This window comes from Heterodontus francisci, chromosome 25 (assembly GCF_036365525.1).
Source record: "Heterodontus francisci isolate sHetFra1 chromosome 25, sHetFra1.hap1, whole genome shotgun sequence".
Lineage (NCBI taxonomy): Eukaryota > Metazoa > Chordata > Chondrichthyes > Heterodontiformes > Heterodontidae > Heterodontus > Heterodontus francisci.
In genome coordinates this window covers 43,892,707-43,911,782 of record NC_090395.1, presented here as the reverse complement: position 1 = coordinate 43,911,782, position 19,076 = coordinate 43,892,707, and the positions used below count along the sequence as shown (strand labels likewise).

The following is a 19,076-nucleotide window of genomic DNA, read 5'->3' as shown; positions in this document are numbered from 1 at the left end:
AAAGGCTTCCAAAGGAAATAGCAGGCCAAGGTCACCATAAGGGCCCTTCTCAGTGGAGGGAGTTTCTAGTGTGTTTTCAAGCTCTTTGCAACAATTGTTAATGTGCAGAACTTAGATTGCTGATGGTCACTGGATTTGGGGAGTTATAGGTGTCTGTAAAAACCAGCAGTGAGGAGAACTAATCCTCTGTCAATCGTTGTAATCAGACTCATACATTGCAGAAAAGAAATAGTTGGTGGTAAGGAAAGAGATAGGGGAAGAATCTACCTATATTTAATATACATCATATGAAACCTGCAACACCAGCATTTATCAGAATTTGGACATCAAGACTTATATAGACACGAAGGGCAAAATATTCTCAGTGAAGCACTTTCAATTCATTGGCTTTCTGTTCACAGCTGTTGGAGTTGGGGTCACTCTTATTCACTAGGCACATAAACTATTTGGTCTTAGGAACTAATGGAACAAAACGGACACTTTCTGATAGCGAAGACAGCATAGATAGAATGGCATGATGGGCAGGCAGGCATGAAATGCAAAGTGACAGGGAAGGGAAGGGAAATACACCTTAAATGAGGAGATTTTAAATGAATTATTAAGCAAAGTCCTGGGCATTCCCTGTAGGAATATAAAAGCAATGGAAAAGGTGCAGCAAAGATTCATTAGGACATTACCAGAGATGAAGAGTTAGTTATGAAAAGAATTGAAACCTGAAGGGTTTTCTCAAGAGCGAAGATGATTAGAGGGTGACCTGACAAGAGGTCTTCAAGGTCATGTAGTTGTAGCAATAACAGATTGTTTCTACTGGTCAGCAACACAGTAACAAGAATAAATTTAAGATAAATTATGAAAAGAATGAAAGCAGACATATAAACATATGAATTAGGAGCAGGAGGCGGCCACTCGGCCTTCGAGCCGGCTCCACCTTCAATAAGTTCATGGCTGAACTGATTACTCCACATTTCCATCTACCCTCGATAACCTTCCAGCCCCTTGCTTATTAAAAATCCATCTACTTCTGCCTTAAAAATATTCAAAGACTCTGCTTCCATTGCCTTTTGAGGAAGAGAATTCCAAAAGACTCATAACCCTCAGAAAAAAATTTCTCATCTCTGTTTTAAATGGGCGACCCACTATTTTTACACCATGACCCTGAGTTCTAGATTCTCGCACAAGAGGAAACATCCTTTCCACATCCACCCTGTCAGGACCCCGCAGGATCTTATATGTTTCAATCAGGTCGCCTCTTACTCTTCTAAATTCCAGTGGATATAAGCCTAGCCTGTCCAACCTTTCCTCATAAGACAGCCCGGCTGCCCATTCCAGATATTAGTCTAGTAAACCTTCTCTGTACTGCCTCCAACGCATTTACATCCTTCCTTAAATAAGGAGACCGGTACTGTACACAGTATTCCAGATGTGGTCTCACCAATGCATTGTATAGCTGAAGGATATCGTGCCTATTTTTGTATTCAATTCCCCTCGCGATAAATGCGAACATTCTATTAGCTTTCCTAATTACGTGCTGTACCTGTATACTAACCTTTTGCGATTCATGCAATAGGACATCCAAACCCCTCTGCATTTCAGAGCTCTGCAATCTTTCACCATTTAGATAATATGCTTCTTTTTTATTCTTCCTGCCAAAGTGGACAATTTCCCACTTTCCCACATTATACTCCATTTGCCAGGTCTTTGCCCACTCACTTAACCTAACTATATCCCTTTATAGTCCCCTTATGTCCTCTTGACAACCTATTTTCCTACCTATCTTTGTGTCATCAGCAAATTTAGCAACCATACCTTTGCTCCCTTCATCAAAGTCATTTATATAAATTGTAAAGAGTTGAGGCCCCAGCAGATCCCTGTGGCACACCACTCGTCACATCTTGCCAACTAGAAAATGACCCATTTATGCTTACTCTGGTTCCTGTTAGCTAACCAATCTGCTATCCATGCCAATATATTACCCGCTACACCATGAGCTTTTATTTTCTGCAATAACCTTTGATGTGGCACCTTATCAAATGCCTTCTGGAAATCCAAGTACAATACATCCACCGGTTCCCCTTTATCCACAGCACATGCAACTCCCTCAAAGAACTCCAATAAACTGGTTAAACATTATTTACCTTTCACAAAACCATGTTGACTCTGTCTTATTACCTTGATTTTTTCTAAATGCCCTGCTATAACGTCTTTAATAGCTGCTAACATTTTCCCCCCCAAGACAAATGTTAAGCTAAGTGGCCTGTAGTTTCCTGCTTTCTGTCTCCCTCCCTTTTTGAATAGAGGAGTTGTATTCGCTATTTTCCAATCTACTGGAACCTTCCCCGAACTTAGGGAATTTTGGAAAATTAAAACAAACGCATCAACTATCTCAAGAGCTACTTCTTTTAACACCCTAGGATGAAGTCCATCAGGACCTGGGGACTTGTCAGCCCGCAGCTCCAACAATTTGTTCAGTACCACTTTCCTGGTGATTGTAATTTTCTTGAGTTCCTCCCTCCCTTCCATTTCCTGACTTACAGCTAATACTGGGATGTTACTTGTATCCTCAATAGTGAAGACCGATGCAAAATATCTGTTCAATTCATCTGCCATCTCATTATCCATTAATTACCCAGACTCACTTTTTAAAGGACCAAAGCTCACTTTGTGAACGTGGAAAATAAAATCATTCGCAGACTTGATGGACTGAATGGCTTGTCTGTGCTGTAACGTTCCATGAACCCATGCAAATTGGCAACACTTTCATCCATGCTTGCCACTCCTGCTTGTAATCAATCTCTCAAAACCAATAAAGCTTTAAATAATTTTTAGGTTTCATGTGGCCTCGTCACCATTTTATTTCATTAACCAGGTTCACAAAGATCACACTATTACAAACTACAATTTATCATGAGTTTTACAAATCAGTATATTACAAGAGCGCTTCATGTTATATAGAACTTTCAAATGCTCAAAAAGATCACCTAGAAAATGAAAGTGATCAAAAAGACATCAGAATGCTGAAGCCATCAACTGACAGCATTATTACAGTACTGGCAGCAACAGAATCATGCCGAGTCAGTTTAGTGACTACCTTTATTGGCAACATATCTACAGAGGCAATGGAGGTAAAAGATCACTAGTCTGTTATCACTATACTGAAGATTTTCATATGCCCCTGTGATCGGGGCAACAAATACTACAAAAAAGTTACGCAATGTATAAATGTACTGTGTAAATAAGTACTACCCACATACACTAGGCAACCTGTGTCTTGCCAAAGTCTCCTAAAGTTAATATAAAATATTGCTCAATAAAATACATTTCACACAAATTTCTTTACAATTCTAACTTAGAAAATTAGCTTTCTTTCAAGAGATACTAGCAAAAGCAATGCATAACAAATACATGACTAAACAGAGAAGAATTCTGGCCTACAATATTGATGAAAATATAATTTCAGTGGTACCATTTTCCTTATGCCAGTCGTAAAACTTACTGAGATTTTACCTCTCCTATGCTACAATTTACATGATTGATGCTCTCAAAAGGTACTGAATACTTCAGCACACAGAGTATACCCTAATTAGAAAAGGAGCTTTATTCTGAACTTCTACCAACACCCTTGATCATTTCCATCAGTGAATGAAAGCATCCTAGGCGTACAACCCACTAAAAAGTCTCTTGTACAAGAAATGCTGGAGTCACTCAGCAGGTCTGGCAGCATCTGTGGAAAGAGAAGCAGAGTTAACGTTTCGGGTCAGTGACCCTTCTTCGGAACCCGAAGTTCCGAAGAAGGGTCACTGACCCGAAACGTTAACTCTGCTTCTCTTTCCACAGATGCTGCCAGACCTGCTGAGTGACTCCAGCATTTCTTGTTTTTGTTTCAGATTTCCAGTATCCGCAGTATTTTGCTTTTATTAAAAAGTCTCTTGTGTTCACTACCTGTAAAAAGGCAACCAGATTTGGCCTTGCACCCATTTTTGACCATGGCAAGCCAGGGATCTTGCTGTATGGCAAACTGGACAGGAAGGCACTGTTCCATTTCAATGGTGCTACCATATCTCACAACGAAGGATCGCAATTTCACATATCACATATGCTTTAAATGCGTCTCAAAAGTCACTAGAGGCAATTAAGACTGCAAGTCAATTTAGAATAAAATTGATTAGATATTTAAAAATACATTTTGCATTGTGAGTGGATAACTTACAACTCATCAGTAGACACATGTCTGAAAATTTGAAATTGAATTATCTAATACAATTTGAATCAAGCAATATTAATACCCAAAGAGGTAATTTATTGCTGAAAACAAATATGAATCAGATCATTCAAATTAAGCAATTTTACTGAACAGTTCTATTGAGAGCCCAGTCAACTGAGTTTATCTGGTATGCAGCTGTTCTGTGGAGGTCCCAGGTTTGATTACTAGTAGAAAAATGACTACACAGTAGAAAGATGTACATTACTTATGAACTTTGTGTTAATAGGTTTATTGTAGTTAAATGTTACTTCTCAGAGACCCTATCAGGCACTTTTTGCTGATAGAAGCTGGTGATGAATATGGCACTAGCAATACTAGGCGCTTCCGCTGTTTCTCCCACTACAAACAAGCTGATAAAATTAACTTGTACCCGTCAGCATAAAAAAACAACACATGATAATCTCAAATCCTGCATATGGAAGTGGCGACGAACTAGATCAAAATAGAAGCACCTTTTGCATAACAAGAAAAAGCATCAATAATGATGTACATAGATTAGGGAGCTTGATATTCTTTGGACTATAATAAACTGAAGTCACATATATGTTTACTTAGCTTGGTTTTAAATACATGTACTACAATTGTGTAGGATGCTCCCATAGTGAATTTTTTTGTATCAAAAACAGTTGCATCAGAAGCCTTGGACAAATCACTACAAGATTGTGCACAGGTATAAAACTAAAAATGCTAATGGAATGTTGACCGTCATCGCATGTGGGCTGGAAGAAGTTACGCTTCAGCTGTATGACCTTGACCAGACCCCAGCTGGTGAACTGCAGTCGGTTTTGGGCAGGCACGTCGTCAACGACCGCCACCACTGCCACCGCCACAACAACAAGAAGTATTTATATAGTGCCTTTAAATGTTATAAAACATCACAAGATGTTTTACAGAGATACTATAAAACAAAATATGACACTAAGCCTCATAAGGAGATATTAGGGCACTTGACCAGAAGCTCGGTCGAAGACGTAGGTTTTAGGTAGTATCTTAAAGGAAGAAAGAGGGGTGGAGAGGTGGTAAGGCTTAGAGAGGGAATTCCAGAGCTTAGGGGGTAGGCAGCTGAAGACACAGCCAATCATGATTAAAATCAGGGATGCTGAACAGGCCGGAATTAGAGGGGCGGAGAGATCTGAGGGCTGTAGGTCTGGAGGAGATTAGAGACAGGGAGGGACCAGACCATGGAGGTATTTGAATTTTCAAATCGAGGCGTTGTTTAACCAGGAGCCAGGGGCGATGAAATTTGATGTGAGTTAGGACACGGGCAGCAGAGTTTTGGATGACCTCAAGCTTATGAGGGGTAGAATACGGGAGGCTGGCCAGGAGTACTTTGGAATAGTCAGGTCTGGAGGCAACAAAGGCATGGATAATAGTTTCAGCAACAGAAGAGCTGGAGCAGGGGCAGAGACAGGTGATGTTATATAGCAGACAGGATATATTGTTCTTGGAGGGGGTATAGCAGTTTGATCAGAACGACAGCGGAACTAAGAGGGTTAAATTATGAGGACAGATTGCATATATTTGGCTTGTATTCTGTCGAGTTTAGAAGGCTGAGTGTTGATCTAACTGAAGTGTATAAAATGATAAAGGGATTCAACAGGATAGATACAGACAAGCTATTTCCACTTGTGGGGAATCCAGAACAGGCATAATTTTAAAATTAAAGCGAGGTCATTCAGGAGTTAAATCAGAAAATACATTTTCCACACAAAGGATAGTGTATATCTGGAATTCTCCCCTCCAAAAGGCTCCAATTACAAGTCAATTGAAATTTCCAGACAGAGATCAATGGATTATTAGGTGAAGATAGCAAGGGATATGGATCACAAATGTGTTATCGGAATAGAGGTTCAGATCAGTCATAATCTACTTGAATGGTGGAACAACTTGAGGGGCTGAATTGCTAAAAACAAACTGCAATTCAGTGGTCAGAAGTCAAACAAACCCACATGAACTCATCTTACATGGAAACGTATTTTTTTTTTTTTAAAACACCATAGCCTGAAATTTATGTTTGAAAATTGGTTCTGACATAAACCAGGTAACAATGACCTCATAAGAAATCAGATTTTTCAAAATAAAGTGCTTTACTAATAAATGTTAAATCTACTGTACTTGGTAGTACCAAAAGGTGCTTTCTGCCTGAAGGCACTGATTTATGTTAAGATAATATAAACCAGCCTCCAACCCCTACTCATTCCCATTCAAACCAAAATCCATACTTTTCTCATTTCCAGACTCAACTTCCCCAATGTTTTTTTTTAAGAGATACAGCACTGAAACAGGCCCTTCAGCCCACCGAGTCTGTGCCGACCATTAACCACCCATTTATACTAATCCTACACTAATCTCATGTTCCTACCACATCCTCATCTGTCCCTATATTCCCCTACCACCTACCTATACTAGGGGCAATTTATAATGGCCAATTTACCTATCAACCTGCAAGTCTTTTGGCTGTGGGAGAAACCCACGCAGACACAGGGAGAACTTGCAAACTCCACACAGGCAGTACCCAGAATTGAACCCGGGTCGCTGGAGCTGTGAGGTTGCGGTGCTAACCACTGCGCCACTGTGCCTCCCATTTTCTGCCCATCATAAAATTCACCTTGTCTAAACCCCAGAGACCCATACCCTGTACTACATTAAGTCCTGCTCATCTATCATTTTTGTATTTGCTGACAGAATTTAGAATGCTCAGACATTTCAAATCTCTCCATGGCCTTGTCCAAACCTGTATCAGCAATCACATCCAACCTTGTGCTAACACCACATCTTCTGGTCTTTGAACTCTACTTTTCGTACATTTTCCCCCATCCACTACCTTTGGTGGCAGTGTTCCCAGCTCTAGCCATACTTTCTGGGGTTCCCGCTTTAACCTCCTTTGCTTTTCTACTTCTGTCACCATCTATAAAAACCTTCTCAAAACTCAAGCTTTGGATCACCTTTCATAACTCTTACATCATGATTCAATGCCTATTCCTTGACTGCTTCTTCATTTTTCCCTCCCTCTCCCCATTGCAAAGCATCTTCTCAACATTAAAAAAGGTGCTATATAAATCAAGATACACAATGTGGTCAACTGGATAAACACAATGCTCCTTTCTTGTTATCAACCATTCTTATTAGGCATGTTCCACATATACCTATGGAACTAATGATGGAGGATCACTGCACAGACCTTAATTACAAGTAGAACGTGATTATGGAAAAGGTCAGACGCAAAACACAACTGAACTGAGTTTCTTGCATCGCTTCAAAAAAAAGCTAGTTAGCCCTATTTGCATGAGCTGGTCTCCCTTCATGCACAGAGAAGGAAAATTATTTCACACATCTGGTGATTCAGCTTTCCACGCCATTAATACTCTACTAGCTACTACACCAAATACCAGTTACAAGTTTTAAACATTTAATTTCATATGTCTGACCCTTGGCAATGATGAGGAAGAAAAACGCTGGTGAGTGGGAGAGAGAGAAAGCAGCACATGCATGCCTTGGATAGGTATACATCCAACTGACTAGAAAAGGGCAGGAGGAAGAAATGATAAATATATCTGGCCAATCTCAAGTGGTCTGGGAAGGTTGTATCTGTGAAGGACTGCAATGATTCTGTATCCATCTCAATCAATCTAGATGGAAGGATACGCAAACTCACAAATTAATGGGAGGTAGAAGCTTTGGAAGTGTTGAGCCAAACAATTAGTTCCAGGACAAATTTAATTCCAAATGCAGTTTTAATTCAGACACTGGAATTTCTTCTCAGTAAGCACTTTATTACATTCAAATTCACAATATCTGCATTGCTTTATGAAGCTTCATAACTGTTTTTATAAAACTGTCTGAACTATTTATTTATCACTGTAAAGGAAACTGGATACTCTTTCATTTCCAGTGGAGAATTGGAAAAGTTGCATTTAACTAGCAGTTCCGAAGAAGGGTCACTGACCCGAAACGTTAACTCTGCTTCTCTTTCCACAGATGCTGCCAGACCTGCTGAGTGAATCCAGCATTTCTTGTTTTTGTTGCATTTAACTAGACTGTGTTAATATTTAATGCTAATGCAAACAAATGACACATTCAAGGGGTCCATCACTCAGCCCCACTTTTTCCATATCGCAATGCTAAAATCAAAATCAGGTTACGGAAATATTACACAATTTAGAAAGCAAAACAGGGAACCGAGTGGTGTAGTGGGGAAGATACTTGCCTTTGATCTCAGCCTGGGTTCAAATCCAGCCGAGACCTGATTGGATGAAATGTCTCCTCTGTCTACAGTCTGTAAGTGTGTGCTGCAATTTTCAATCCAGTTCCTAGTGAGCATGGGCCTTTAAATTAGAACTGTCCCTAACTGCCTAATTTGGTATACTCATCGAAATAGCTGGTGTGCCAAACAAAAAGTGCAACAGGCTGGGACATACTTATGGGCAGAGGGATTTTACTCTGGGCGGCGCAGTGGTTAGCACCGCAGCGATCCGGGTTCAATTCTGGGTACTGCCTGTGTGGAGTTTGCAAGTTCTCCCTGTGTCCGCGTGGGTTTCCTCCGGGTGCTCCGGTTTCCTCCCACATGCCAAAGACTTGCAGGTTGATTGGTTAATTGGCCATTATAAATTGCCCTTAGTATAGGTAGGTGGTAGGGAAATATAGGGACAGGTGGGGATGTGGTAGGAATATGGGATTAGTGTAGGATTAGTATAAATGGGTGGTTGATGGTCGGCACAGACTCAGTAGGCCGAAGGGCCTGTTTCAGTGCTGTATCTCTAAAACTAAAACATGTGATGTGCAAGTGCTTGACGCTGACACTGGGTTCCTGAATTATAAAAAAACCCCAAAAAACTATCACAATATTTGGTTAACGCTACCAAAGAGCAGATTTAAGTACAATCAAAAATTTAGCACTTTCTTCAGTCAATCTACTAATCCTTTTTAGTGTTGTCATTAGGAATTTAGCAAAGCACAATGATGGGCATGTGAAATTTTTATGCCAAATCCACTTGAAAAAGCTATTCAGCAGTGTTATTATAGATTTTGATCTTCAAAACTGGTGTCTGCAGAGAGCTTTCCGAGTTGTATAATACTACGGTCAGGTACTGATGGTTATGGATCTGTCAGTGGTGGAAGCAATTTAAGAAGAATTAAGAGCAGCTTGCAAAAAATTATTGCACACCATTAAAGCACGCTGGCTTGTAAAATTTTTGCTGCAGTACTTTGGTGACAACAGTCAATAATTCAAGTGGTAACACTGCAATGCTACAGTTTATTTAGGTAGTAATAGAACTCTCAGGTAGGAACCTCTCTTTCAACTTATATGCCTACCTAAACAGAGTTTTTCTGAACAGATCTTAATGCAGAAACATTATAACCTTTATTGGTTAAGAAAAAAATGGACCTTAGAGATCTTGGGCCTACATTTTAATATGAACTTCCAGCAGTTTTACATTGGGATATTTCATTAAAAGAGATGATATTAAGCAATTTAAGACTAATATGCTTTTTGGGAATAGCCCTTTTGCAATTAAACAAGAGAGATGCAGAGAAAGAGTAGGAACAGAAGGCAGAGTACAAAAACGTGAGGCAAATGATCCTCAGCAGGTAAAGCAAAAAATGGATTCAGGATTTGGAGAATTAGAGATCATAGAATGTTGTGTTTTCCTGCTTCCAATAGACAGTGGATAAGTCTGCACAAGTTAACTACCCAAGTATATATTTTACAATATATAATTACATTAATGCTGCTCATCTTGCAGTGGCCTGTGAACACAAAATTTTTGAATTCTGTATTTGTTGATTTTGATATTTGAAATCTTAATTACATGACAATTCCAAAAGTCCAACCCAACTGATAATTTCTTCATAAAGTAACTTACTCCCACCTGGAATAATCTTTGTCGCCATGTGCTGAACTTAGTCATCGAGAAATTGTAGCAATGACACAGTATTCTCAGAGTTGCATGCTGTAATTAAATGCAGCAGCATTTTGTTTTAAGCAAACCAAGTGTTTAGTCAAGAAACAGAATTTGTTGGAGCATGCGCAGTTTGTCAGATGTTTTCTCTCACCCTTCAAGCAGGAAAATGTTTGCGCTGCAATTGCCAAAAGAGGATAACGGAGCAGTGAGGTTAATGAGGCATCTGGGTCCTTGGTAAACGACAGGAACATTCTATCTCCTTAACTAATAAAATTTAAGGTTAGAGAAAGAAAGCAGAATGATGGAGAAGGGAAAAGGGTGAATTAAGATACAGAAAGAGAAAGAAACACATGAGAAAAGGAAAACATTTAAAAAAATTTTAAAACCTGCAGGAACAATTTACGGCCTGCAGGAGTGAGACTCCACACTTTCAAATGTACTCTTTCTGGGCTCCGAGGTTAAGTAGCATTGCAAGAACATAAATCTGGTCATCAAAAGGGTCTTTATGCTGTTAACTACCAACAGTAACTTTCTGCATACAAAAGGTAGGTGGAATGTTCAATGATGCAAAATATTTGTAACCAGAAAGTCATGCCTAATGAACCTAGTTAATGTACTTTAACAGCGCAAATGCAGCAATTTCTTGAAACTTATGGGAAGGCTGACAGTGAACTAATATGTAATGGCTCAAACAGTCCAACAATTTGTGGTGATTCACAACTCACACCAACTCTCTTCATCGACACAAACTGCTGGATGATTTACACATTAAAAGGCTGCACATTTAACACTTTTATTTTCCCAGTAAATTCAGGGCTTACCCACTCCAGATATTTGCCAAAATAATACTGTAATCTGGACATTCTATCAGGACATGCAGATCACTGCAACTGAAGAGGCAAAATCCAACCAAAGGCATTGATTTGTACAGGTCACATACCTGCTTCTCTTCATTAACAATTTCTCTTTCTGGCCTTTGTAATCTAATTCTGCACTATTAGAATAAAAATTACATGCAAAACTTAATTAAAATTCGGTAGGCCCTCTCACTGATTGGACGGAGTCTGAAATACACCCAGATCCTTTGCTGGATGGCACATTAGCAGCATCCTAACAGCCCCATGTGCCAACTTCAGATAAAATCATTATGCAGCGCACTAGTCGCTCACATGGAAACTCTGCTACAAAGACTCATGGACTTCTCTCCCATGCCTGTAACTTGTTCTCCTGTGTTGCATCTCTGGCTCCGATCACACTCAATAACACCTCACTTGAAGTGGTTAGAAAAATCTTCTACTTTGGGTACATGGTGAGGCCTGTGCTCTTAGCATCTTGCTGTTTGGCCGTGAAATATGGGCGACTTAAAGCTACCAGGAAAAGCAGCTCAATAATTTCCATTTTCGCTGTCTGTGGCACATTATGGGTATATCCTGGCAGAACAAAATCACAATTACGGCAGCCATCTCAAAGGCAGAGCTCCCAAGCGTGTTGGCATTGATCAAACAGAGGTAACTTTGATGGATCGGACACATCCGTAGGATGGAAGAGAGGACCTTCTGTATGGTGAGGCAGCCGGGGCCAGACAATCATGGGGTGCACAAAGCGCCGCATCAAGGATGCTTGCAAGCATGACATGACGACCCTAAATGTCAACTATCGCACCTGGGAGTCACTAACTGACAAAAGAGGGAAATGGCGACACAGCCTGTGTACTGGTGTTCACTACCACAACGACCAGTTGCTACAGCAACTTGGCAACAGGCGCCAACATCAAAAACAGCTCACAGCATCACTTGGAAGCATCACGTGCAGCACAAACCTGCAATCTCAAGGATTGGCCTTCACAGGCACCAGCAAAGGTGCACCAAGACACCCCACCCAAATGGATTGTTTGCTGCGTGTCCACCATCTTTCACAGATGGAAGGAAATCACCCAAACAGGGCAAGAACTTGCAGTGCACTATTGCATAATACATCTCAATTGATAAGAGGGCCAGTATCAAACTTGTAAAACCAGCAGTTTCCCAAACCATAGAATTAAGGGATGGCGTTGGCCTACGATTTTTCAATATGGCAAGATCCTGTCTTTAGCCAGGCTGTGTTCAGTGATTTATTTTTCTGTTAGGAGGGGTTAGGAAAATGACTCACCCAGTTCCACCATCATACTTGATCACTTATTTGTAGGTCTTGCAAGCTAATGTCTGCAATCAATAAATAGGTCTGTTACAACCCGGTGAGAAAAAGGTCTAGGGTTCCCTTTCAGCCTTCACTTGGTCTTTTCGTAATAGGGTTTAATTTTAAACACATTGGCTGGAATTTTACGTCACCCCAGCGAGACGGATGGGGGCGGGGGGTTCAAAATTGAGCTGGAGGCCTTCCCGGCTCGCTCCTACCTCTGCCCCACTTTAAGTGGGCTGCAGGGGCGCGTGAGAAACGGGCCACCTGCCTGAAGGCCAATCAAGGCCCTTAAGTGGCCACTTAACAGCCAATTAGGGGCCTTCACCTGCCTCCACGGTTATTTTACTCGTGGTAAGCGGGCGTCCAGTAGATGTGCAAGGCTGCCCAGCGATACATAGCACAATAACTAACAGCTGCTGTTATTTTCTGGCAAAAGAGATTCGACTTCTGCTTATGTCAGCTCACATGATATGTCTGGTCATGACATCTGAGTCATGTAAAGTAAATGTTTTAGAAAACCATTGTGGCAAATACTGCAGAAAAATATTGACTCATTTCAGCTAATGTTAAGCCCCAAGATAAAATAACTATCAGAAGCAGGAAGTTGCATAATGTCCAAATGGCATTTCCAAACTGTTCCAAGTTGCAGGTTGTGAAAAAAAAATCTGAATCTTTGTTCAACAAAACAATTAATCTACATCAAGCTTGATGTCATTTAATTACATCTACTTGACTTATCTCGTCTTCTCTCTTCCTTTGTTCAACCTTGCACTACGAGACTTGACTTTTCAGCTGGGATTTTCAGTTACAGAGAAAAGCTACTACAGCAACAAACACTAATTATCCAGTCTAAACATTCAGATACTGCATATTCTAAGTGCAAATGAATGGATGCATTGATTGTGGCAAGAAATTTTGCCCCCGATTCCTCGTTAAGTGTTCTGAGATATGGTTCAGGGGATACTGGGTGGGTGGGAGTAAATTAAAAAGTTAGCAATCCAATCGAAGAGTTTAGATATCATATTCTACAAAAAATTAATCAGGCTGTCAGTTAGCTGCAATTCAAGACTGAAGGATCAACTTGGCTCTGAGCCACAAGATTGTGGGCTCCTGGCTTACACAAGGACTTCAGCATATAACCCAGGCAAATACTTCAGTACAGTACTGGGAGAGTGCTGCATTGATGGGGGTGCCTTCTTTCATTTGAGGCGCCCCATTTACCTGCTCAAGCAGTACAAATTATCCCACAGCACCTTAAAAAAGCAGGGAAGTTGCCCTTGTGTCTTGACAGACATTTAGAGTCATAGAGATATACAGGACAGAAACAGGCCCTTCGGCCCAACGCGTCTGTGCTGACCATCAAGCACCCATCCAACCTAATCCCATTTTCCAGCACTCGGCCCGTAGCCTTGTCTGCTATGGCGTCTCAAGTGCTCATCTAAATACTTCTTAAATGTTGTGAGGGTTCCTGCCTCTACCACCCCTTCAAGCAGTGTGTTCCAGATTCCAACCACCCTCTGGGTGAAAACAGTTTTCCTCAAATTCCCTCTTACCTTCCTGCCCCTTACCTTAAATCTATGTCCCCTGGTTATTAACCCCAGAAGGAGTTAAAGAAAGAAATTCCAGGAAGAATGACACAACAATTCCACGACACATCTGATACTAATTCAGTGCTTCAAGATTCCTAGAAGAGTGTAATTAAAACATCACAAATAAATCCCAGAGGCAGAAGCCTCGTTCAGATGATATAGGCATGAGAGTACTCCATTTATTCATCACCCAAACCATAAAAACAGATTTATTTGTCCTTCATCTCATTTGATATTGGGACTTTGCTGTACACAAACTGACTACTGCCTTTGGTTACAAAAACAATGACAACACTTGCAAAATAATTTATTGCCTGTGATGCTCTTTAAAATGTACCAAGAATGTGAAAATCACTATATAACTGCTTCAGCCACTGATCTAGCATCATATCGATTATATGCAATATTTTAACCTTTTGCATGTTTACAAGACAGACAGTTGAGGAGGTGACCTGACACAGGTTTACAACATTAGGAATGATTACGATGGGGTATCCACTGGTCTGCGAGGCAGTACTGGGAGAGTAGATTCAAAATAAATCACAAAAAGAATTAAAGGGGAAGTGTGAAAAAAAATGTTGTTACACATGGAATTATCCACCACAATTTATTGTCGAAGCAGGGGTTTTAGAACAGAGAATATAAGTAATATAGGACACGGCCATGAACAAGATCACCAGTTTAGACTATGTGGCTCATGTGGAGGAAAAAATATTGGTGCTAACTTAATAATCCAAAATGGCCTGTTTCTGTGCTTTAATACTACATTTTCTGCAGCTGCCATTGGTTAGCCTTGCAAAATTTTACAACCCTCACAGAAAATGAATTTGGTGGCATAAAATTCACATAACATCGCAGGATATCAGCATTCAAAAGATGATGAATTACAAAAGGAACTCTTGTTCCTCTATTTAATACAGAGAACTAAAATATCCCACTGTATAACAGAGCAGTAAAGTCTGGTGGTTTGATAAATCCCAAGAATAATAAATTAGTTGTGCTTCTTCTACCCTTCAATCCTCACTTCCTGAAAGCAGTGGCTCTTATTGGGGTCTGGTTTTATAGGTGCAGACAGCCATCTGGTGTTTCATCCAAGTGGCCATCCTGTGTGAGACGCTGGATCGTAATTCTCAGTTACTTGGCTGCTGGAAGGCAAAATCAAAGCCAAGCCACAACTGTTGTGTTTGAGTGTGTATATCTCTTTCCAGCTAGGTTAACTGGATAGTGATGTGGGAACCTTGGATTGTTTTCATATTCCTTACCCAGGGATATCAAGGCCAACTATAGCAGCAATCACCCCAGTGGAGACGAGGGATCAAACCTAGCGTCTTCCAGGTCTGCATAGTTCAGTATCATTACCAGGCAGCATATATTTACTCAAAGTGCTATCTGAATTTTTAGATTTTAGATTTAGAGATACAGCACTGAAACAGGCCCTTCGGCCCACTGAGTCTGTGCCGACCATTAACCACCCATTTATACTAATCCTACACTAATCCCATATTCCTACCACATCCTCACCTGTTCCTATATTCCCCTACCACCTACCTATACCAGGGGCAATTTATAATGGCCAATTTTACCTATCAACCTGCAAGTCTTTGGCTGTGGGAGGAACCGGAACACCCGGAGGAAACCCACGCAGACACAGGGAGAACTTGCAAACTCCACACAGGCAGCACCCAGAATTGAACCCAGGTCGCTGGAGCTGTGAGGTTGCGGTGCTAACCACTGCGCCGCCCTGAATTTGAGAACAACTTCAAAAACTCTAAAATTACAAGGTTTAATTTCAGGACCGCATCTTCATAATGATGACAACAGTACTTACCTTAGTTAAATGCGTGTTTATCCTCCACAAAAAACTCAAATTGTACATTTTTTAAAAATCACCAAAAACAATTCTGGAAGAAGCACAAAACTGGCATGATTTCAGCTGGCAACAATCTGTACAGTATCGATGTTCAATAGAAAGATGATATTAAATCAAATATTTGGAAATGCCTTCATAATTCTACCAGGTAATTTACATATCTACAGCTGATATTGTAAAAACGTTTCATGAATACAAGATTATGAACAAAGTTTACTGATTAATAAACCAGCTATTAAGTGAAAATGGTTTTATGGGTCATAAGGAAGTATGTTCAACATAACTTCATATAATTTATTTTACTTCCTTTGCAAGTAAAAGCTTAGCTGAAGGGTTCCAAAGAGAACCATTTCAATTAAAGGGAAGTGAAGGTAATGTTCTCCACTGGAGTCTGACATGAATCACAACTTTAATATAATCTCTCTTTACAACCAGTCCATATGGTAAGTGGAAATCTCCACTGACTTATGCTCTGTTCATATCAAAATCTTAGCTCTTACCTCCTAATTAGAGCGTTATATATATTTTTTATAAATAAAATCACTGGCACAAAGTGAACTTATTCGAATATTGCCAAGTTCTGTTACAGAGCATCCATTTCAATTCCCTTGATTTAACTATCCTCCCTAAGCCCCCGTCAAACTCGACCGACAGGCCCAACAGCCAGCTTTTCTGATGGTTTAAATGGACAGGTGAGCAATTGTAGAACTGAGCCATTAGATAGGAAGGTTCTAGTTTCCATCCTCAATCTGTGCTGAGCTAGTTGATCTCAGCTAGGCTAAAGTATGGGGGAATAAAAACTAGACATTGGGTCAAATCAGGATTAGACTAGACTGTAAAGACCCCAAGCAAGCGAATCACAGGCTGGGCTCACATGAAACTTGGAGGATATACTGAAGGGTAATTAGTGCTCATGGAAAGGGGGGGGAAAAAAATCATTTTTAAAAAAAAATGGCTATTAAGGATTTATTTGTGATTTAGTGTGGGGGGGGGGGGTATAGAGTACAAAGATATTTGTTATAGATTGAAATTATTTATTTAGAAGCTGATAGAATTAACTACATCAAAAAGGAGAAAAACTCAAACTTTCAACACAGTTGTAAGATATTAGCCGTGGGCTGGAAATATCCTGACGATATTGTAAAACCATTTGACAGTACAACAGACTGGGAGCAGGGGACAGAAAAGACACAATGTGGCTGTGTGGGGAGGGGGCAGGGTGGAGAAGGGGGGGACAGACAGAGACATGCAATGGGGGTGGTAGAAGAAAGTGGGCAAAACTACTGAATGAGGAAGCAAGACAGACAGGAAGAGGTACTCCTGTGCAAGGACTGCATTTGTGGCTCTTCTGAGAGTGGGAGACACAGCAAATATCAAGACTTAAAATGAACACAGGTTATAAAATAAATGTATTCGCCAACTCACTATGGTTAATGTCACAGAATATCCAAATATTTGTAATGAACATTCGATTAAGTCGCATGCCGGAATGAGAGAGAAATCTAAAGTAGATTAAAGATCGCTTCCATCATAATGATTTGGTTCATGTTGCCTCGCTAATCCAGTATAAATACACTGGAGTGTTATGCAACCACAGTGAGTTGTACAAACACACCACCTAGATAAAGTAGGCCCAGGGTCCTATAAAACCTTATTGACTTGACTTATGATGCAGTTAAATTACAATGAAACTCACTCATACAGCATACACCAAATCTACACTTATGTAAAACATAGCAGAGCATCGTTATTTTAGTAAAATATATCTGATTGTTTATGGGTCATCTGAGATTGGATTATACCCAATCAGAACTCTTCGTTTTAGGGATACAGTTTAATACTCCTCGACAGATTCTCCTCTTCAAAGCCCTCAGTGTTACTTCTGTATTTTGCAAATATTTTAAATGTTTCACATTTTCGGTGTCTGCCTATTTTAGAAATGACTGTACAAGTAAATTTCAGTACGGACCTATTCACCCATGGAATGGGAAGAATAAAATGGGAGTAAAAAAAAAGGCCACGTCCAAGGCAATGTTAGCTGACCATACTGACAGGGCGCAGAGGGTAAAGAAACTAGTCAGGAAGTTACAGCTGGAGGTGCGGATCATGCGCAGAATTGCGTTCTTTTTCTTATTAAAGCACCATCTTTTATAACAAAAATACTAAATGGAAATGTACATTTTCAATCACTGAGAAAACAAAGTATTGCAAACGTAGCGAAATTCGTTAAAATCGTTTTCGCACTTAGTTATTTAATAAGACGTGATTCTTGAAACAAAACGTAGTTGAACTGGGCTGATTTCGATGGGGTGGCGGGCAGCATCTCCCTCGCCTTCATCTTATTGTTGCTGATACTCTTACCGCTATCACATTGACAAACGTCGTCTTGCCCGAGTACTGGAGTCCCACCAGCGTCAGCTCCATCTCCTCCTTCCAGAACAGCGACTTGAACCAGTCCAGCAGCTTGTTGAAAAGGGCTAACATCTTGCCGGCGCTCGCTCGGTGTGTTTTCGTCTTGCTCGGCCGGGGGGGGGGGGTAGGGAAGGGAAAGGGGTGGGTGGGAAGAGAAGCTGTTTGACGGTTGGAAAGCAAGCGGTTTTCTTTCTTAATCAAAAAAAAAAACCACAGCCGCAGCTACAGGCAAAAGGCCCGGCCCGCTTCCTCTGCTTTGCTGCTTCACGAGAAGCCGAGGAAATACGCTTCCCCAAACTGACCGGCAAGAGGGCAGCTGGCTTGCAGGCCCGGACTCCGCTCCGGTAAACACACCGCCCGAGTCCTCCCGGGATCACTGGCGCGCCCCCTGGCCTGGAGGAGTACTCGCACTCCATCCACTTCAGGGAGCGACAAGCGAAGGTGCAACATCCAACCCAGCTGGGATTAACTTTTCTTGCAGTTTTTAAAACGCAAGTGATGAAATAAGTGAGATTTCTTTTGGCAACGCATGGGAACATTTCGTCTTACTTTCCCCTGCCAGCTCAGGCAATGAGAGGGTATGGGCTGCCTTGGGAGGGAGGGGAGGTGAGCAAGACAAATCGCAATGGCCCAAGAATTGATGGCAGCATCGTGGCTGTTATTTGAGTGCCGGTCTCACAGCAACTTCGAGTGAGGGCAGATGCTCGGTTAAAAGCGGAAAACAAAAAGTTGCTCTCTCTCTTGTTAGCTTTGCGAAAATGGCATCTCACTGATTGGCTCCCCATTCAAATGCATAGAGTGGCATGAAGCTCCTGCACTTGCATGGTAGATTCGAAAATAAACTTGCTGAGGAAAGTTGTCAT

General features: G+C 40.8%; 1 protein-coding gene across 1 annotated transcript in view; it reads right to left on the bottom strand.

Annotated features, from left to right (window-relative positions):
• The window catches only part of LOC137383854 (ADP-ribosylation factor-like protein 8A), a 48,507-nt gene extending 29,922 nt beyond the window's left edge, over positions 1-18,585 (bottom strand). Inside the window, exon 1 of the mRNA XM_068057160.1 lies at positions 18,163-18,585. Within this exon, the coding sequence (XP_067913261.1) occupies positions 18,163-18,285 (123 nt within the window). The 5' untranslated portion in view covers positions 18,286-18,585. The remainder of the gene's footprint in view (positions 1-18,162) is intronic.
• Positions 18,586-19,076: the final 491 nt, after the last annotated feature.